Genomic DNA, 21,970 nt, shown 5'->3' with positions numbered 1-21,970 from the left:
ATGGAATTCTGCCGACGTGGTCACTAAATATTTACCAATACCAAGTTATTTAAAAATGAGGGGGAAGTGTGGCCTATCAACTAAGTCATAGAAATACAATAGATGTGAGTGAGATATTTGCAAACAAAACAACCTGAAAACCAGCTGTTAATGTTTTACAGGTATTGGGCAAGACACTCAGGGATCTTAAGGAAAATAATGATTGTTTTCTTAAAGATAATATTGGTTTTGTTAGATTTACTTGTTTTATATTTTATGTATGAGTGTTTTGCCTGCTTGTATGTTGTGTACCACACGCATGCCTGGTGCCCTGGAGGCCAGAAGAGGTCCTTTGATCCTTGCACTGGAATTACAGTTACAAATGGTTCTGAGCTGCCACGTGGGTGCTGAGAACCAAACCCTGGTCCTCTACAAGAGCAACACATGTTCAGCTACCCAACTATCTACCCGAAAGATGGGTTCTGTCTCATCTTGTCAGACTGGTGAGAATGCAGGGGAAATGGGCATTTACCTTAACCACCACTGTAGATCTCCACTTGAAGGAACATTTTTGTTTTGTTTTTGTTTGTTTGGTTTTGGTTTTTCGAGACAGGGTTTCTTTGTGTAGCCCTGGCTGTCCTGGAACTCACTCTGTAGACCAGGCTGGCCTCGAACTCAGAAATCCGCCTGCCTCTGCCTCCTAAGTGCTGGGACTAAAGGCGTGCGCCACCACCGCCTGGCCCTGTAGGAACATTTTCTTCCTCCATTTGCCTCCATCCAGAAACTCTTTAAGGTACTTGGAAACAAAGGAAGCAACCTTCATCAACAGTTGAGAGTTTTAGTTAAATTTACTTTTTTTTCCAGAACCCAATAGTTTTTCTTCTGAATACAGTTCTCACAGTAGCAAAACCACAGGAGAGAGCAGCAAAGACTGCTGCTTCTGAGTCTGTATTCCGTGTGTATGTGTGTGTGTGTGTGTGTGTGTGTGTGTGTGTTGTATGTATGTATCTGTGTCTATGTATATCTGTGTGAGTGTGTGTGAGAGTCTGAGAGTGTATGTCTGTGTCTCTGTGTGTGTGTCTATGTATGTTTATGTGTGTCTGTGTATGTCTATGTGTGTGTGTGTATGTCTCTGTGTGCCTGTGTCTGTGTGTGTGCCTCTTTGTATGTGTGTGAGTATGTATATGAATATGTTTGTTAGAATGTGTATATGTCTGTCTGTGTCTGTCTGTGTGTGTATGTCTCTGTGTGTCTGTGTGTCTGTGTGTCTGTGTGTGTCCATGTCTCTGTGTGTGCCTGAGATTCACTTTCTGGGAGGTGAAACAATCCATCCTGTGCCCAGTGCCTGTTTCAAAACCTTCCGCTACTTGATGCTGAAGTCTGGACACCACTGGGCAGTCTGTGCATCTGCTAACACACTGGCTGGGGGCAGGATCAGAGAATCTTTTCTGCTCTGAGAGTGATTCAGCCATTCTCAAAATAAATAAGTAGCAGAGTGCAGAGAGGAAGAGCTAGAAAACATTGAAATCTGAGTCTGGAGGGTGGAGCTATTCTCAGCAGGGCTCCTAAATCCTGAGCAGGGGGCAGTGCCCAGTGGAAAGCCCTCAGGCTCTGCAGCCTGGCTCTGTGAGGTGCTTTGGCTGGAACCTCAGTTTTCTCATTTACAAAGTTGGGGGCCAGGGCATAGTGAGGGTTAAGGCATTTAAGAACTCCTGAAAGCTTGATTTGACGTTTCCAGGAGCAATTGAACTTGCTAGGTATCTTCTTCCAGCCTCTACCAGAAGACCTGCTCTGCCTATTGTGTCCCAAGGGCAGGGAGAGGAGATGGTCACGGGGCGTGTGGGGGAGGGGCTAGTGAGGAGCAGAACGGAGTAGGGCCAGAGGGAGGATCACAGCCCCACCCACTCCAAGCTGCTGCAGAGGGACGAGAATAAAGAAAGGCCCGTGCAGAGTGGAGTAGTTCAAGCAGGGGAAATCATCAAAACTATATTTCCCATGACTTTGGCAGCCTTAGAGAAAAAGAAGAAAGGAAAAGAAAAAATCAGTAAACACACAAAGTGCTCAATTGTCCGAGCCTAATGGCCAACTTCCCAAAGCTGCCGGCCAGAGACCTTGGTGTTAATTCCTCAGCCAACTGGGGGAAAAAAAAAAAAGATGGTGTGTGTTCTGTTGACTTAATTGTCAGAGCGTTGCTGAGCAAGGCTGCCTTCCCCCGCCTCCTCACGTATTCTGGGCCGGTCCTCATTACCTGCCCTACCTATCTCCACAATCTAGCCACAAACAGCTTCGGTTGACCACACCACTTCCCTATTGAAAGTTAATACTGTTTGACTCATTCGGCGCTGCTTAACCCGGAGCCAAAGAAAACAAGCAGAGAATAGCTGGCTTGTATGGAGTCTGGAAAGCCCTGCGCGGCCCTGCTTTCAAAGTCCTATACAGTAGCCTTACTATATACCTCAGCTGCAGCTGCAGAGAGAACGAAGGAAGGAAGCAGAAGTGACTGCGTGTGTGTCGGTGAGCAGGGTGGAGGCAGGGAAGAGAACAGGAAGGGAATGGAGTGGCCCATCAGTGTGGGAAGAGACAACAGAGTAATCTGCCCAGTTCTAGGGCTCTCTTGCTGGGCTCCAAAGTTTGACCTGACATACAGGAGTGTTCAGGCTGAAGAGATGTAGTAAAAAGAAAGAATCAAAATAAACCATTAGAAAAAAGTGGATTTTCTATTGAAGACAGCAGAGAGAGAGGTGTTGAGTCTCACCTGACCAGCTTCCCATTCAGAGAACGAGAGATGCAGGGTTGCTCAAGCCAAGCACTAAGAATGGGGATGGGGGTGGGGGGGCTCTGGATATCTTCTCCTATGTGCAACCTAGGGCTTGCCCTAGATATATAGATTTCAGAGTCTATAGTGCTCTCCTGACTCTGCCTGTGCCTTGCAGCCCAGACTTAACCTTCTGTGGCTGCCTTTCCTCCAGTAGATTGGTAGGAACAGTTACATCAGGTTACTTCTTAATTACACTTTACAGAGTGGGTCCTGGGACCGTGCTCTCAGGAGAGTTGATAAGACTTGGAATTACAGGCTGGCAAAGGAGCCGCTCTTGCCATGAGAGTTCCCTGCACCTCTCCCACTGGCTGCCCCTGCTGGCCACCCCCACAGAGGACCACAGCTGGTCGAGAACACAAGATAACCAGACTGCTTCTGCTCTAAGCTACAATTACCTCCTTAGTCACCAGACAAAGCAGGAGGTGAAGGGGGCTAATGACCACAGAGACAAACCCCTCTGCGCTCAGGGCCAGGGGCCCATGGGGTCACCACACCTGAAGTCTGTCACTCAAGGCCCAGAATGGAGAATGATTGATACTTCTGCTTTTTGCTCCCTAAATCCTGGGGCTCAAAGAGGGAGAGAGGGATCCTGGGGCCTCAGGGAACAGAAGAGGCAGGGCCTATCAGCCCATTGCCTGTGACTGTATCAGGCTTTGTCTGGATTTGGCCGCAGCTGGCTTTACTGTTCTATGTGTGGATCACGAAATAGTTCGTGTCTGTTTGAGAAATGTGTGTATGTGCGGGTAGATCACATACACACACATACATATATATACACATACACATATACATATATATGACAAATATATACGTATATGCGTGTCCTGTGTGTATGTGATATATATATAAAATACATATATAGAACATGTTATATGTATATGTGATATAAACACATGGTATGCCTGTACATATAACATATATCTGCTATATGTGTGCCATTGTGTATATGTGTGTAGTAGATATGTGGTACATACATGTGTGTAATATATATAACACATTACATAAATGTAACCTATATGTAAGATATGATAGAAGTATGTACTGTATGGCATGGTGTATATATGAGTCGATAGGGATATGTAGACATTCGCATGTGCAAGTATGTAGTAGATGTGTATGTGGATACACACAATGCACATAGTATAAGCATGTGGCATATGTGCATCAGGTACTCACTACAGAGAAATGGCAGCATCCACTCCAGCTGCTGTGCTCGGCTCTGCACAGGGGACTTGTCATACTTTCTGGTGTGATGATAGGAAAGTGGATGGGGTTTGGTGACAGATCTGACTCTGACAGGACAGTGCTTCAGGGAGCCCCACTGCCCATGCTGAGACTCTGACACGACAGGTATCTTCCTGGGAGTCTCACTGTGCTCACACACTTCAGTTCTCGATCCCTTTGCCCCAAATAAATTCCACTTTCCTCTAGTCTAGGGAAGGAAGAGTGGATGGCATTGATCATGAACATCTGTTTGCTGGGTTAAGCTGGTTGTTCAGTCGGCATTTAGCCTTAGCCGGATGTGTGCCAGGAACCTTAGGTACCAAAGAGACAGCAGGATCCATGTCTCCATGGACTCAAGCTTCAGTGGGCACAGACACACTGCAGTGCCACAATGGTCCTATGGAAGAAGCCAGAGGCCGAGGGTGAAGCTCAGTGGGTAGAGTTCTAGCCTAGCATGCATGAATCCCAGGGTTCAATCCCCAGCAATGTATAAACCTGGTGTAGTGTGTATTTGCCTCTCCAATACTCAGGAAGATGAAGCAGGAAGATCAGGAATTCAAGGTCATCCTACGTAGTGATTTCAAGATGATCCTGGATTACATGACAGCCTGTCGCATACACACACACACACACACACACACACACACACAGAGTCAGAGCTCTGAAGACTGTCTTAATAGTTAGGTTGGGGACAAGCTCTAAAGACCAGGTATTTGCCTGAAAGAAACTAAGGAAATTGAGTCATGGCATCCTGTGAACTTGTTCAGAAGCAGCAAGCTTAGAGCCATCCAGTGAGACCCAGCAGAGTAGATGCGGGCGGGCGGCAGACGTAATTGCCATGGGTGCCCCCGGAGGAATCCACCTTAGTCCTTTAATTCCAGGCTTGCAGATAAGGAGCCTGGGCTCCGCCCACAGCAGACTCTGCAGGAAGCACAGACTTAGAAAAGGGGATACCAGATGCACAGTGGTGTCTCCTAGTGAGGGCCGCCTCTCAGGGAGAGGAGTCTGAGGCTGCATAAACATACTGGCCCTCTGAGCTCTAACCTGCTACTTGTCCCAAATAGAATAGTAAGCTCCATGTGGTCCCCGCAGTTCTCACACTCCCTCTGATGGTAAGGCAGGAGCTGCCTCTCCCTCAAGAATTCTGAGGAGCCTCTAACCCCCATGCTATTCAACCTATGGGCTGCAACCCCTCTGGCAACCAACCGTCTATCTCCAAAAATATTTACATTATGATTCATAACATAGTAAAATTACAGTTATGAGGTAGCAATGAAAATACTGTTATGGTTGGGGGGTCACCGCAACATGAGGAGCTGTATTAAAGGGTCTCAGCCTTAGGAAGGTTGAGAGCCACTGTTGTCACCAAAGCCATCTAGCCACAACAGGAGATAGATGAACACGACAATCATCAGGAAAGAGCTTCTCTGTATATACCTTTTTAAAAAAGAAGCCAAAGGATCTCCAGTCTTCACACCAAACAGGGCCAGCACAAAGTGGCCATGAACTTAGACTACAACCAGCCTTCCATATCCATGAGCTCAGCGCAAGCCAGTTCATTCAACAATTAAAGGAAATGTTCTTCTTAAAAGACACATCTGTATTAAGCCGGAAAGACTTTTCTTCTTGTGGTTCCCCCAAAAGATACAATGTAAAAGGTCTGTGTCTCGGATGATTGAAAGAATTCAGGAAGACATGCACAGGTTGTAGGTACACATGTCGGACCAATTATATCAGAAGCTTGGATGCCATGGGCTTGGAAATGTACAGAAATCAAGCCATCCGTCTCCCTCAGATACTGAGGGTGGGTTGTACCTGGTATTTTATCCCTAGCCCTCAGCAAAGCAGAAGCCTGTACGAGAAGGGTAGTCATGGTGCTTGTGGGAAATTCCTGGGCCAGTCAGGGGAGCCCCTCCTCCCTTCTCTCACACATATACCTGACACCAGCAACATCAGCAGCACACACATCTTTGTAGAAACTGAAGTTCTACAGGCCCTTAGTCTACACCTCCTAGCAAGAGTCTCCAGGTGCTCCAGGCATCGAGAGCCCTTAGACAGCTGTATACCACTGTCCTACTCTGACCCTCCTCATCCATGGGCCACACTGGGGACAAGAGTGGGACAAAGAGAAGTGGGTGGCCTGTGATCTGGATTCGGTTTGGTTGTGTCTCTGTATTTCTTCACTTAGGCAGGGATGGGGTCACCAAAATCAAAATTGCTCATTCTGGGTGATCTGGGTGCTCTGGGAGTTATTGGGGAACTGAGGATGGTTGCGGACCCGCGTCCTTCCTCCATCTGGCTGTGTGAGATGGGTTAAATGTACCTGTCTGAGCTTGGCTTGTCATCTGTCATTGAAAAAGATATGCCCGATTTCTCTGGCCCTTCTCTAGTTCTTTGGTGTAACAACTGTGTCCTGTTCTCTTAGCATGATGACAGGAGAGGAAATTAGGAGGAGTGATGAAACTAAGTTCACATAACATCAGACAATCTGTGAAAACTTACATATATAAAATGCATTAGAATATATATTAGCATATATCATATAATATCATTACACATTTTAGGTATAATATGTGAATTAATTTAAATGTAGTTTAATTAATTTAAATGTTTACTAAACTGAAAGTTTTTTCTCTCTTCCTTCTTCCTCCTTTTATGACACTAGACCTGAGACTTGGGGCCTTGTGAACGCTTAGAAGTTGCCTCTCACTGAGCTACATGCCCAGTGCTTTGTAATATGTGAATAATATGCAATAGTAGACGGTATTTCTCAACATTTAATTAGCTGGGAGATAGCAGGTTGGCTGGTCAGAAGGCTTGTCTTACCTGCAAGACAGTTCAAGGAAGGGTCAGAGCTGCATTCAGTGCAGTTAGCGACACAAAGAAAGTGAGGTGTTCTCTACCCTACACTTTCTTGTTCATAGTCCTAAAACTGCCCCAACCAAAGACAGAGTAAGCGTCTTATACCCAGATCATGTAGCCACCACTGGGTTGACTGGAGGACATTTTCTGAAATGCAGATGTCATTTTTAAAGGTGAACGTATAAAATTTACCATTACTTTTAGGAGAACCACAATTTGTGTGTGTGTACACACACACACACACACACACACTACAGAGAGAGAAAGAGAGAAAGAGACAGAGAGAGAGAAAGAGAGAGAGAGAGAGAGAGAGAGAGAGAGAGAGAGAGAGAGAGAATATGAATATTTTCAGTGTTGTCATTTTGCATAGACTTTTCCAATCTGCTCACCAGGACAAGACTTTAAGTATATGCTATGTGATCTATCAAGAAAACCAGAAAACTGCTATCAGAAACAAGAGCTGACAATCAATTTGATTAGCTGACTAATCAAATGTTTTCAGGAAAATCTGGCAATTCCACCTCATTACCTTCAATAGAGGGCCAGATGCTGTATTTCAGTTATTTACAGCTACAGATCACAGTGGTGCCCTGGCCAAGGCAGCTGCGGTGTCAGTGAGCTGTGCATGCTCTTCTGCTCCGTTTTCACAGAAGGAAGATGGAAACTGACCTCAGTATCTGCCATAAAATATGATAACATTTAGGGGTGCTCGGATGGCCAGCCACCTCAGAACTACAGAGGTCTGTTTGGGATGGAGCCAATGTGCCGGGTGTCATTGGTTTACTTTATTATATATTTCCTTTTCTGTTGTTTGTTGTTTTTTAGATTGTGCATTGACCATAACATTTTGAGCAGTAGTTTCTCAAAATATGTAAAAAAAAAAAAAAAGAATATTTGGAGGCCCCTTTCAGCTCTGTGTGAGCATCAGACAGATGCACACAATACCTAGTGGCCACAGCTTGAAGCCCCACTCTGGAAACCTTCACAATTGACTCCCAGTGAACTTGAAAGTCCAGGCTTCCAGAATGTGTGTGTTTAGTCTACACAGTCCTACGGTGGTTTGATCCAGTGTTGAATTCCCTGTTACCCTCCAGAGCCCAGTAATCAGTAAGAGGGAAGAGAGAATTCTGTAGTGGGCGATTCCCATACTCCTGTATTTAAAATTCAGTGGGCAAATTGATATTTTAATAGCATGCAAATCCAGGAAACTGAAGCCATAAAGCATTCATTTTCCCCCAGCCTGAAAGTTTCCATCGGAAGCTCCTATATTCCTTGCAAAATATTGCTGTTTGGCACACAAACCCCGATGGTTTCAGAAGAGAATTAGGTGCTCCCTATTCTAAACTCGTCGGGGCCACGCCTTGAACTTGATGATGCCCTGCGTTTCCTAAGTGTCCTGGTGTTGCAATTCTCTAACACCCTGTGAATGTGGGCTTCAGGCTTCCTCTCAGGCAGCACCTCTCCTACAGACTCCCAGAATGCACACAGGGAGAGTGTGGAATGAACTCTTCCCTAATCCTGAGCATTCAACCCAGCCTAGACTCTCTAGACTCTTGGGGCTTAGGAAGCAACTCCCAGAAGCCAGGCCCAGGCATTCCTGCCGAAGCAGGCAGTCATCAGTTAATCTCTGTAAATGACTACGACTTTGGCAGGTGTCAGCTGGTACAAAAACAGATCACATATTAGGAGGGTTTTTTGTTTTTTTTTTTGTTTTTTTTTTTTTTTGCATCAAGTAATGAGGGAAGAGAAATAAAAATAAGTAATACGTCACACGTGTTGGCCACATAGTGGCTTGCCACACATGGCTTATTCCTGTTTGGGTTCTCAGTGACCATGTCCCCAAACTTACAGAGCCAGATACTTAGACAGCCACCCTTCAAAGGCTGGCCAGAGACACCACAACGGATGCTCTGACTTAGAATGATAACGCGTGCACAAACACACATACACACACACACACACACACACACACACACACACACACCCTTCCTATGGCTACACACTGTCCTTCACAGTGTTCTTCCAAAATGCCACTGGGTGCCTCAGGAATGTGAGACTGAAAGGCAGACAAACCCGCTGGAAGCCCTTGCTGGCCCACATTCTTTCTGAGACCATACAGTTAGCCAGAGTCACATTTCCTACCTTCCTCTTTCTTGACTGGTGTGAGGCCATGGTAGACACTTAAAGGGGCCCACATCACGCTTTAAATGGTTTTAGAGCTCGGGTTGTTTTTCTGCGAGAAAGCTTGAGGTTTTTCAGCGTGATGAGGAGTGGAACTGGGTCGCAAAGAGAAGAGGAGGGAGGAACCAAAGAGGGCTGCACACCGAATTACGGAATTACATATACCATCTCGAGTAAGGTAGATGGTTCTAGAAAAAGAAGTTTCTGTGCTTGTGCTGGTAAAGGCTGGAGGGGGGTGGCTCAGGGACTTGGCCTCTTTTGTCCATAGAGCTTTAAATACTCTGGCTGTAAGAGGCCTCTCCCATGTGCACCGGCCGAGCCTGCGTGACTCAGGGTGTTTGTGTTTGAGTCCAGTGTTGTAAGCTCTGAGTGACAGTCCAGATTTGCCGTGGCGATACGTGGAAAGAGGGAGCCCTGCATGTGAACTACACAAATATTATGCTTAAGAGGGTTTTTTTTTTTCCTTCCATTTGGAGCCAAACAGGTCTTGTCAGTGATAAAAATCTCTGCAATATAGTGGGCCCTTTTTCTGGCCTGGAATCGGAGACCCTGTCGGTGTGCCAAGGAGGCCCCGTAGCAGGAAAAAAATAGCAAGCCGCAGGGATTTGAAACCATAACACGACTTCTACAACTTGATTTTATAATTGTAGCAATCAGGAGCTAGGTGATGGACGGGGGTGGGGGAGGTAGGTAGCCTTGCGCCTACCCCTGTGCTGGGGGAATGGTATTCAGGGTCCCCTGGGTTGGGATGGGGTACCAGGAACAGCATTTCTGTGGCCCGTGGCTTCCTCTGTCATTGTCAGGCTGTGTAACCATTGACAGGAGAACGGTTGTGGCTCAGTCAAGGGTTCTAGTCAAACAAACTTTAAGGACTAGGAGGAAGCACTAAGTTGGGCTCTTAAAAGGAGGAATGGACTTCCTAAGTCCACTGTGCTCCTATGGGGGAGGCTGGGCTCTGCTACAGTCTCTAGCTGCATGGCACTCCGAAAGGGATGAATAGAAAAAAAACCCTGGAAGTCCAGCCCTCCTGAATGGCCAATGTGGACGGCCCTACTTGCTGTTTCCTGGCAATAGGGACACCTACCACCCTTACAAGACATCTTCCCACCTTGCTTTCATTCCTGAGGCCCTGGGAAAACTCAGCAGACCAGCTGGCCACTCCCTCTGGGCTCCCAAGGGCCTGGCCTACTAGAAATATTGGAACAGACCCAGGCTGCACCTTTCTGCCTACTTCCTCCTAGGGATACACCCAGGGAGTGGGCTTCAGGGAAGAAAGGATGCTCCTGAGGAGCCTGTATGAAGGAGGAAGGGGCCTGGGTGTGTGCAGGCTGAGAGGGATGCCCTGTGCCTGCCTGCCTGTAATAGGAAATCTCACTCCTAGGCTGTGGGTTTGCAGCTGCACCCAATTTCCTGTTGAAGGGACATGCTGCTAGGTTCCAGGGCCCACTCTGGCACCTCTCAGACCTGCTGCTCAGGTTTTTGGGAAGGCAGGGCATTCTTGACCCCGGGAGGGCACCTTTCTTGGCTGCCACAGCTCTGTTCTCAGCCTGAGGCCCACAGCTAACAAGCAACGGGCTTCTTCCCCGGGGCCACTATTGGCAGTTCCTCTGCCCACCTGAGGGATGCGCGGAGCTCTGAGCACAGACTGAGGCAACACCCAGTGGCCAGTGGGATGAAAAACCCCAGTTGGCGGCCATGGGAAGGATAACCCTGGTTCCCACAGGCAGCCAGCCCAAGGGACAGTGTCCAACAAGCTCACCTTGGGGGTGAAGGGAGAGGGCGGGGAAAGATAAGAAAAGCCCCCTCCACAACACGTTTTCTGATCTCTTCCCTCCCTCCTTCCCTGCCTCCCTCTCCTCCTCCTCCTCCCTTCCCCTCCCGGTCCCTACAATAGGACATCGGCAGAAACTAGATGATCAGACCAAGCCCGGGAGTTTGTCCTTTTCCGAGAGGCTCAGTGAACTGGAGCAGCTGCGGCGCACGGCCATGAGGGTCAGCCCGCACCACCCAGCCCCCACGCCCAACCCTCGGGCCTCCTTGAACCACTCCACTGCCTTTAACCCTCAGCCTCAAAGTCAGATGCAGGGTAAGTACCCCATGGAGCCCACTACCCTCTGTCTTTGCTAGAGTCCCAGGCTCGGAGCTCGCCCAGGCTGCCGGGCCTTCCTCTGGGTGCTCTAAGGGAACTTCTGAAACCCACAGCATCTGCTGGGAGCTTATGAGAAAGGCATTGTTCCATCTTCGGAGTATCTCTACTCTGAGAAGTGTGGTTGCTGAGTGTGGGAGGGATGCGTGACTGTGGAATCCATGTGTACATGGGTACACACGTCTGCCTCTCTTGGTACCTTGGAGTATCAGTTCCAGGTATCCAAAGCCACAGGAGTGCGAGCATATTATACAGCATGTCCTAGTACTTGCCTAGGCCCGTGGACATCAGCCTGGAGACTGTAGTCCATTCCTCAATTGTGGCTAGCATCCAACATGCTATAGATGCTGTGTTAACAATCACTAAATTATATTATTTAGGGAATCGTGACAAAAAAATACATTTTAATATGTGGACATTTAAAAAGCTGTATCATCGACCTACCTTTGGTTCAATGTTTAGCTATAGAGGCCACAGATAGAAAGAGCCACCTGTATAGAAACAGACGGGAAGTTTTTGTAAGACTTAGTTTCTGCTCGGTTGTTTGCTTATCTACCCATTAATCTTGAAGGCGCAATACACACAATTGCGTATGTATGTATGTATGTATGTATGTATGTGTATATGGATAAACACATATACACATACAAATCAGATTTCATGTTAAGTTTGCATTAATATCTGTTCTTTTCAAACTACGAAGAAGGAGGCATGAATGTATGTGTGTGTATATGGTGCGGGCTGTGTTGAGCATAGTATTTTCAGATCAGTCGTGTGAGTTCTGTTCACTCAGTGGGCCAGTCACCAGCTGCAAACGCACCGTAAGATGTAATAACTGCACATACCCTCTGTGCCAAGTTAGATAATACCCACAGTGCATATCCGCAATAGGACTGCTGACGTCGGAGGCTGTTTGTTCAGTGATACCATTGTAATAACTGAAAGGCAGTTTTCTCTGTGCCAAGTGGGACACAGCTGTACATATGACATGCTTACAGCCATACTCCTGCAGAGATGCAGACCTGGGCAACTCAAATGAAAAGATGAGCGGCCATACAGAGAAAGGGGTAGAGGGACGGCAGCAGGAGTGAGGCTCTGCCCTTAGAAAGCAAAGATTACTTTCCTCTGAGCTCCACATGGGATGCCCAGGCAGCACCTACTTGATAAGGTTTTATCTGAGCAAGGTTTTATGGCTGTCTCTGGGGAGAAACACATTCAGGGCTCACAAAAGCCCACATTTTCCAGAGTGCAGTTATCACAGCACTTGCAAGATGGAGACAGCAGAATCAAGAGTTCATGGCTACCTAGCCAGCTTGAGGCCAACCTGAGATACACGAGGTACCCTGTCAGCACATCATGGTACCTCCCTTTTATATGAACAGAACAAAAATTGGGCTTTCTTCCTAGGTATGTTTAGAAAAAGGCCACATCAAAATCCTTAGATTTTTTTTTTTTTTTTTGGTGTTTAATAGTGACAAATAATCACCCAAAATACCCATAGTAATTTTCCAAGAATCCCACAGTGCAGTGCCGTGGTGAATTAAGGCAAATGACACTTTCGATGCGATGGATGGGATGAGGCGGGAAGGAGAATGAAATGTCCAAGGGCATTTTTTTGCCTTCTCTTTACCATCACCTAAGTTCACACATGTTTTCTCTGGGATCCCATGTGTTAAGACCAAAGAAAAGGCTGTCCCCTTGACCTCTCGTGGCTGCCCTGAGCACCTGTGCAGCTGAGAATAACGTTTGCCTGTTACTTACGGGCAGTCAAGCCAAAACTGGCAAGCATTTGTAAAGTGAGCACAAAGCCATCCAGGAGCAAATTCAGAGGGTCTCTTCTGCCTGCCTTGTAAACCTGGACTGCTTCTGCTTGCTATTGTATATGCCTAGTCCCTGGAAACTGCAGAGGGTGGGTTGGAGGGTGCTCAGGAGAGGCCGGGGCCTTTGGAACTGCCCACCTATGCACAGACGCATTGTCACGGACAGGTGTCTGTTCATCTGAGGCTCTCCAGAGCACTGAACTTGCTCTTTGAGTATGCTAGGGGCTTCTTTGATACACTGAGAAGATGTGCGGACTATACTGTAGATAGTATAGTTTATTCTCTCCAGTACATGAATTTGATATGCAGGGATTTACTTGCCCCCAGGCAGACACAGTTTCAAACAGTGTTCAGCATGTAAAACTGCTTTCACTTTCTTGTGTTCTCTCTCCCACCTGCCCTGTGTTTCTCTCCCCTCTCCTTCCTTCTTCCCCTCTCCCCTCTTCCATCTCTTTTTTTTTCTTATAAGAAAATGCTATTTTATACAAATTCTAGTTTTAAGTGGACCCTTGGATTTTTGTTCCCCCTTGAAATTTAAACATTAACAAGGATAATATAATAGACAAGTTCTTCACGTTGTTCCTGGTGTTAAGGACAGTTACTGCCTGGTCTCAGCCCTAGACCATGCCTGCCTGTTTAAGGTGGGAATTCAAGCAATGCACACCGGGCTCACGGCTCTCTGAAATGGCAATCACAGTTTTAAGAAAACTAACCCAGAAGTAGCCAGGGTGGGCTTTCCTCAACACTGCAGAGACACAGGAATAATGTTCAGCTTCACAAAGGTGTCGGTCACTGCAGCGGGTCTGTGGAGAAGCAGGAGATTGCAGGCTGGAGCCGCCCCTTGGCTCTGCCAGCAGAGGATCATGGGTATGGACTATCGCATTTCCTTATCTTACCAAATAGATACCTCGAGTGACCAGCATTGGAGTTCAGGTGGAGAGGGGAGACGTTGCTATGCCACCAAGCCACTGTTTATTTGTTGAGGTTTTAACTTTAAAACAGCCGAGGTTAATTCGACTTCCTACTCGAAGGAGTCTTAAAGTGGAGCAGAAAGCCGTTTTGTCATGGCTGCATGTTTACGCAAGTCAGGACACCATTGTTAACGCCTGCCAAATTTCAGGACTTTTCTCCGTTCCTTTTACAGCAGGAAATGGGGCAGATTGCAGAGTTCTGGGTTATCGAGGCCTGGTCCCTCACACTTCCCTCTCAGGGACAGCTCTGAGCAATACAAGTGGGTCAGTTTAGGTTTTGGGCTCTGATTTCCCAGTGAACCATCATGAAGGTGGCATGACTTCCGGCTTTCTGGGGAGATGCAGATAAAGTATAAAGATACTGATGCAGAAATCCTTCAGACCACATAAGTAAGCTAAGCCTCTTGCCATAAAGTTTAACTTTCCTTGGATTCATTGTGATGAATCTGGGCGTAGCTCAGACTTTGAGGGCTACACTATTCTCTTCTCTAGGTAATCTTGTGGTGTGGCTTTTAGACAGAAATGCAGAATTCTCAGCTCAGAAGTTAAACATCTTCCATCACTTCCAGCATTCTTAAGTGATGAACTTGAAGTCAAATCCAGACCTCTCTGAAGGCACCGGCAGCAAGGTGGTGTGGAGGGATACACTTGAGCTCCTGGATCAGGGACTGGTGCGCCACTGGGCTGACAGGCATGATGAGGTGTTGGGCAGCCACTGGTATAGAAGACTCGGACTGAATGTATTCTGTTGTAATGAGAGACTGATGCTGCAGTTGGCGTTGATAATAACACCAGGCTCTGTGCTGGGTGTCTTGCTAAGTCGAATTTTGGGGTATTTTATCTTTAAAAATAGGAAGGAAAAAAAAGCCAATCAGAATACTGAAATTCTGAGCATGCCCTAAAGAGGGTAAGGGGACTTCCAGCAACTCTTTGCTTTCTTGGGGTAACTGCCCCTACATGTATGAATCTCTCTCCTGTGGCCTCTTACAACTAAAGCCTTCTTCCCAAGTACCATGTGATCAACTTAGATGAGAGCGGCTGCCCCCATCTAAAGTTCCATGTGGTGAGGAAGGCCACTTGCTCTCAGGTGGCCCCCAGATTTTCAGTTTTCTAATAGATTGTCTTAGGCTCCTTCCAAGTCTCTTTGGAAAAGTTATATTCTCACCTGACTGTGAGGTTCTTAGGGGTACAGTTACCATGGCATTCCAATTCTCTCCACCCACAGAATGTACAAAGGGAAGGGCGCATTTCCACCCTCCAGAGTAAGGAGCAAACTCCTGCATCCAGAGAGCCAGGCCACAGGAGGATGTGAAAACTTCTTGTTTTGCCCACCACCAACATTCACTATAGCATATAGCTCACCACAGCGCATGCATGTGTCTGTCTGTCTGTCTCTCTGCCTATCTGTGTCATCCCCTGCCCCCAGTCACATACATACATACACCTTTAAAGCTAGCATGGGATGGGCCTGCTGATTTCCTAGGTAAACCTGTGAATGGCCGTTTCATGCACACACAGTAAAGTACTAAAAATCAACCCATCCAATTTGCTTATAACACAGAAACTTTCCCTTCAAAACAACTCCTGTCTGTGGCAGGCACTGAACCGGAAGAGCTGCAGCACTGGAGTTGTACACGCACAACACGCCAGAATCAGATGTTCCCACAATAAACAGGGAAGTGGGGAGGGAAAGGGAGAAAGAAGAAGTGGAGGAGAGAAAACCCTGAAAGAAGAGTGCAGAATACAGAGACCCTGTCACATGGCGTGTACTGCCCCACCCCCATCACGTGGTGTGTGCTGGCCCGCCCCTGTCACATGGTTGTGCTCCCTCCTCTCACCCCACAGTGAGAAGGCAGAAGGAGATGTCCAAGTTCATAGAACGAGAAGCACTTCAAGGCAGGAACTGAGGATGCCTCACCATGTGCACATATATTCTTAGCAACCAAACTCTACAGCTAAAGAAAGTATGGAAGTGCAGGCTAAAGAATTGTACGATAGACATTCAAGAGAAGAGAAAGGCGGGTAGGAGGGAGAAAGAGCCAGCAGGCCTTGGTGTTCTCTCTGTCTGGGTCCCTCATCTCTTGAGCGCAAGGTGCTAACATAACCTGCCACCTTAAGGATGAGCACAGGTGCCAGCACCATGGTCCCTAAAGGAGTGCAGTGTGCACGACCTTGGTGTATTATGTATTGACCTTGCCCCCAAATACTTAATCAGCCCTTCAAAGAATCACTTACCACTTAAACTGACACCACCTTTGTAACCCAAAACCACAGTTTAATAGGACCTGGTTTCCAAATTGTTTCATGACTGTTGCTCAAAGAGTTCTGCCCATATTCTCAGGATCCTGTTAGTCCCTTGTGGACACCTTTTCTGATTACGAGGGAAAATCATTTACAATGGGGCTTGGTCTCTATGATCAAATTGTCCTTCTCTGAGCTTCTGAGGTTTCGAACGTCTTCCTGAGAATAATGACTCTGGAGACTGCACACAGGTGCATTAAACCATGTCCTCGGGACCTTACAGTGTGGTCATTTGTGCACTTACTGAACGGTGATCTTACATAGTAGAGGCTTTGAAAGGCACCAGTCTTTAGCTGCTAAGAAGAAAGAGCACAGCCACAAACTGGCCCAAACTTCCTACTGTATATACTCTAGGATTTTTAGCAAGAATTTTAACCTCTTAAAGCCTCTGCAAACTGGGAGTGGTAATTGTTCTTGTCAGAATGTCCTGTGATCTGTCACTGTTACAACTCTGATCGACAAAACCAACTTGGCTGGGTTTTTTTTGTTTTTTATTTTTTTATTTTTTTTTCTTGTGGCTGACACAACATACAGACCACAGATTTAGTAACTTAAGACAATGAGAATTTATTCTATCAAAATTGGAGGCTACAAGTCCCAACATTAAAGTGACATGATATGGCCCTCCCACTGAAGGCCCAAGAGAAGGGTCCTTCCAGCCTCCTCTAATCCTTGCCAGTTCCAGGCACTCACTGGCCCATGGCTGCATCCGTCCCTTCCCCTCACTTCTCTTCTGACTTTCTCCTTTGTTCTCTCTCTCTCTCTCTCTCTCTCTCTCTCTCTCTCTCTCTCTCCTTAAAAGGTCACATGCCATTGTATCTGGCTCCAGGTTACTCACAACAGTGTCAGACCCTTCACTTTGCTATGTGTGTAAAAGTCCAGCCCCTTTGCCAACGAGATCCTAGTCACAATCTAACAGTCAGAATATGGCCTCTCTGGTGCCACCGTTCAGTGCCCTAGATCAAAACCAAGATACTGATGTCATCAGAACATTAACCAGTGGGTCCTGGTCCGTCCAGTGAGAACTTTCTCATCTGTCCCTCAGAGTAGACCTAGTTCAGGTAAATGTGAGTTCATGCTTGTGTCCCTGTCTTGTCATCTGGACTTTGGCATCTCAGCCCTTCATTGTCCAGGACCATGTCATGATTCTTCTATTCCCCCGGACAGAGAGTAGAGTTTCTTTTTTCTGGACAAGATCAGCTAATTCCCAGAGTTTCTAGAGCACCTGTACAGATGAAGGCAAACAGTCAACGGTGGTGGAAAAAGGAGGCTTCCATCCCCCCACCCCCAGCCCCACCCCGATATCTAGGGTGTAAAGTCAGATCAGAACACAGGAGGCCTGGATCCTCCAAAATCCTGTGGCCACATAGATAGCAGCAAGCAGAGAAACAGAAATTGCCCTGAAGACCAACGCCAGCCAGTTGGGAAGGACTCAAGAATGTGACCTCCCAGGCCAGAGGCAGGCATGTTGTTGTTTTGAAGCACCAAGGGGCATTAGCACAGAGCATTGTCAACCAGATTCCCATTCCAAAAGGACAATGGTTTGCTTCGGGCCCCTCATCATGCCAAGACACAAATCTTACAGATAGCCTTTCAAGTCTGGAGGGGTAAGAGAATTTTTAAGGGCAGCTAAGAAGCTTTGTCAAAGTTTAGCAACCGTTTGGCCAGAGAGAACAGTATCAAGCTGAAAGAGCCCTGGGCCACCTAGGAGTTCTCCCAGTGGCAGGCTTTGTAAGTGCAGCCAGACTCCAAAGGCTTCACCACTGTCTTGTCTCCTCTCCCTCTGGCTCCCAGGACAGCCCATCCTAACTCCAGGGAACCATGGACTAAGGCACAGGGTATCCCTCATCTTCCAGACAACAGCCACGTAATGCCTGGTCTCTGCCCTGTTTCCACACTTCTTGGCCCATGCAGACTCTATATTAATATCAAACAATTGCCTGCAGAGCCTCAGAACAGCCAATTGCTGTGGAGATTAAAGGCCGGGACCGCAGAAAGCCTGCAAAGGCACTGTTCACTGACAAGCCTCGTCGCATCTCTCCACAGAGTTTCCTCCCATAATCCCTTTCTGGGAGGGCATTTTATGTGTCAATGGCGGGCGATTCGGTTACCAGCCACAGTCAATATGACAAACTAATAAGAAGAATAGAATAGAACTCACCCTGAAAACAAACACGGATCAGTCATGTGTATGCTCTGTCTCTCTGTGCATGCCTGAGAACAGAGCAAGGGAGAACTGGGGCCGGGACCATTCAGTTTCCTTGTTCTGTTGATTTCTGTAACCAGGTGATGGAGGGTCTTCAGGCTGAGTCCTAGCTGGCCCTGGCTTTTTGCGCTGTGCTTACCAGTTTCTAAGTAGGGCACTTTAACAGCAAACAGAACCATGTTTCCAGTGCTAGAATGAGGCTACTGATAGGTGAGGTTGGCCGAGAGGACCCTTTCCTCTGACTCAGGTCGCAAGGTCACAGTACCTGGGCATCCTCATTGCTCAGTGTCTCCCTGTGGCACATGGAAGACTTAGAACCTTCCAGATGTATTTGTAAGATTTGAACCATCACTGTCAAATTCTGATCTCCATGGATCATAACATTATAGTTTTAGAAGGGTGGTGTCTTAGGGTTTTACTGCTGTGAACAATGCAATGCAAGTTCACATGCATTGCATTCCATGACCAATGCAAGTCTTATAAGGACAACATTTAATTGGGGCTGGCTTAAAGGTTCTCAGAGGTTCAGTCCATTATCATCAAGGCAGGAGCATGGCAGCATCCAGGCAGGCATGGTACAGGAGGAGCTGAGAGTTCTACATTTTCATCTGAAGGCTGCTAGCAGAATACTGACTTCCAGGCAGCTAGAGTGAGGGTCTTAAAGCCCATGCCCACAGTGACACACCTACTCCAACAAGGCCACACCTTCTAATAGTGCCACTCCCTGGGCCAAGCATATACAAACCATCACAGGTGGGTATTCATTTTAAATACAACACTCCAGCCTATTCCTCTAAGAGGGAATCGCCTGGGTGGAATCTCTCTGCCATATCAGATGGATAGACATATTCCATATTATCCAACAACTATGTGATGGCATTTGAGGACACCAAGTCTGTCCCTGGTTCCTTCCTGCCCCATCTTAATTCTCACACAGTCTCACTTGTTAAGTCACTGAATTTGGGGTTCCAGGATTTAACACAGTTAAACTTATCAAGACTTGAGCACCATAGTGACTCCCGATGCTGGGAGTGTGGCAGAGGATGTAGCTAGAACCATGCCACTCTGGAGTGAAGAGACACCATTGATGGATTAAAGTAGAACATCCCCAGGGAAGGAAGGCCTATGAACTCCTGTGCTTGTGGATACACTGGCTCACCCGTGAGGGCCATCTCCAGCCTCATGGCAGGAATGGTCTCCCCATGAGTCATTCCAAGGCCAGATCCAAGGATTAGAGCTAAATCTTGGTCGTTTTCTCTCCGCACACTTTGAACGGCTGCTTCGGTGGCTTTGAGAGAACATCTTGAGACCAAAAGGGGCCGAGAACCAATGAGACTGAACGCCTTAGAGTTGTGGCTCATACAGGGGGAGCAAACACGGTCACTTTACGACGTCTCCTGGGATGACCGTGCCGCTGCGGTCATTCTCCTTCCATTAGCGCATCTCTCTGCACATATCAGATGGCAAATTACAGAATGATAAGGTTATTTAAAATATCTGTAAAAGTCAGCCCAGGCTCAAGGGCTTCACTTGGCTTTTCTGCCCATTCTGTGGTTTATTTACACCTCTCAAGGTCAGCTCACCGCCATCTGTATTTTGCGGTAAGCCACCCACTCCACAGACCAACCGGAACTGCCCACATTTGAGGATGTGCTTCTGTTGGTTTTCCAGAAAGGCCAGTATCTTAAGAGTGAGCCCAGAGCTCTTCAGGCCTGGTCCTACCTTCTCCCCCACCCCTGATTTAAAAACTTCAGGGTAGGTCTTGTGACCATGTCTGCAGCTGTATTTTTACCAGAGTAGCTGAGTCAAGAAAGACTATGTTGAGTTCACACATTTACCAAAGGCAGTTATAAGCCACTGTAGTTTATGTTGATAGAACGGATTGCGAGTGGCCTGGTGAGGTCACAGACAGAGGAAATACCCTCTAGAAGATTCGGCTGCTCCTTTTTCATATTACCTGACAATCCCCACCCCCACATACATCTTTCTGGGGTGGGATGCATATGAAAGGGCACACACAAACATGTACATGTGAAAGTCAGAGGACGGCCTCAGGCGTGGTATGATGGCCTCAAGTGTCATTCTCAAATAACTGCCACATTTGCTTGAAACAGGGCCTCTTGTTAGCTTAGAGCTTTGCTGAGGTTAGGCTTACAAGACCAGCCAACTCCTCAAGTTCCCCTGTCTGTATCTCCCACCTCACTATAATCCTTGAGGTTACCACCATGTGCCACTGCACCCTACTCTTTATGTTTTTAGGATGAAACTGAGGGCCTCGTACTTCACTGAGGGAAGCACTTCACTGACTGAATCTCCTCATGCCTGGCACTGTTCTCTACAGTCGCCGAGGAGGCCTGGTTGCCGTGCGAGTGACCTACCTACTGCTTGGTCCTAAACATTTTGTAATCCTGGACACAGCATATTGAAGGAATGACCGTCACCCCTAATACTCTCAGCGAAACTGACAGCGAGGCCCCAGAGCCCCCAACCCTGCTGCTTCTGATTGCAGACTTTTTTTTTTGGGGGGGGGGGGAGTGATACTTTTTGCTGTGTGATCAAGCTTAGAGAGGCTCCGAGCCACCATATGTTGCTAAATGAGAGAAGTCATTGCCCAGACATGGATCTGTCTAATTTAATATGATTTTCCATAAATTACAAAGCAGGAGTTTGAAATTGGATTTGTGTAAAATTACAGATAGCCAGTTCAGGTGGAAGGGAAGGAAACCTTGTTATTCTTGTTCCTGTGACTTTTCCCGATTTCCCCATTTGATTCCTTCACGCCTTGGGGGAGGGTAGACTCAGCGGAGGGCCTGTAGAGTAGCTCTGTCTTCATACTTTCTCCATGCCCAGTCATGGCTTCCTCTAAGGAGGACTCCAGAGCCTGGAGATGGCAGGGCAAAAGGGCAAATCTCCTGTCATCCCATCATCTGGCACAGCACTAATCTTTACACCTGGTCATCAGATGGGCTCCAGGATAAAGCCCAGGGTCTCCTAGAAAAGCCTAATGCATTAGGACAGCCTAATGCTTATCATAATGCTTTGGAATTCAAACCCCACTTTGTCCACTTCCTAGTTACAGGAGGTTCCTGTGCCACGCTGCCACCATCTGTAAAATGGGTACGCTCATAAGCCTGACTCATCAGATGGTCTTGAAGACTAAGTCAGCATGAGCAGAGTGTTGGGTGGCCAGCATGTGGTGTCTTTCCGCTCACTCCTGCACAAACCCCTCACTGAGGCTGAGATGCTATCCCGGGATGTGCTGAGCACAGCACCCAGTGGGCTGGAAGTTCTTCAGAATGTTCCTGCTCTTCCTACTGTACCTCTTGCTGCTGGCTCCCTGGCTGACAAGAAGCCTGTCCTGCGAGGCTCACACCCACTCTGTGACAATGGCCTTTAGAGTTTTGGTGTTTTGGGGTCCTTGGGTAAACTCCAGTGGGACCATCCATAGTCACAATCCCAAGA

The 21,970-nt window shown here is 47.2% G+C and overlaps 1 protein-coding gene across 2 annotated transcripts in view; it reads left to right on the top strand.

Moving 5' to 3' along the window:
* Window positions 1-21,970, top strand: part of Runx1 (RUNX family transcription factor 1) — a 229,697-nt gene that overhangs the window by 179,755 nt on the left and 27,972 nt on the right. The window contains exon 6 of one of the 2 annotated variants that reach the window (XM_034515201.2): window positions 10,959-11,150. The exons of the other annotated variant lie outside the window; for it this stretch is intronic. Within the exon in view, the coding sequence (XP_034371092.2) occupies window positions 10,959-11,150 (192 nt within the window). The remainder of the gene's footprint in view (window positions 1-10,958; window positions 11,151-21,970) is intronic. 2 annotated transcript variants of the gene reach the window in all.

Source organism: Arvicanthis niloticus, chromosome 12, assembly GCF_011762505.2.
Source record: "Arvicanthis niloticus isolate mArvNil1 chromosome 12, mArvNil1.pat.X, whole genome shotgun sequence".
NCBI classification, from domain to species: Eukaryota; Metazoa; Chordata; class Mammalia; order Rodentia; family Muridae; genus Arvicanthis; species Arvicanthis niloticus.
The sequence above is the reverse complement of the archived record's forward strand: the minus strand, read 5'-3'. Positions and strand labels throughout refer to the sequence as shown.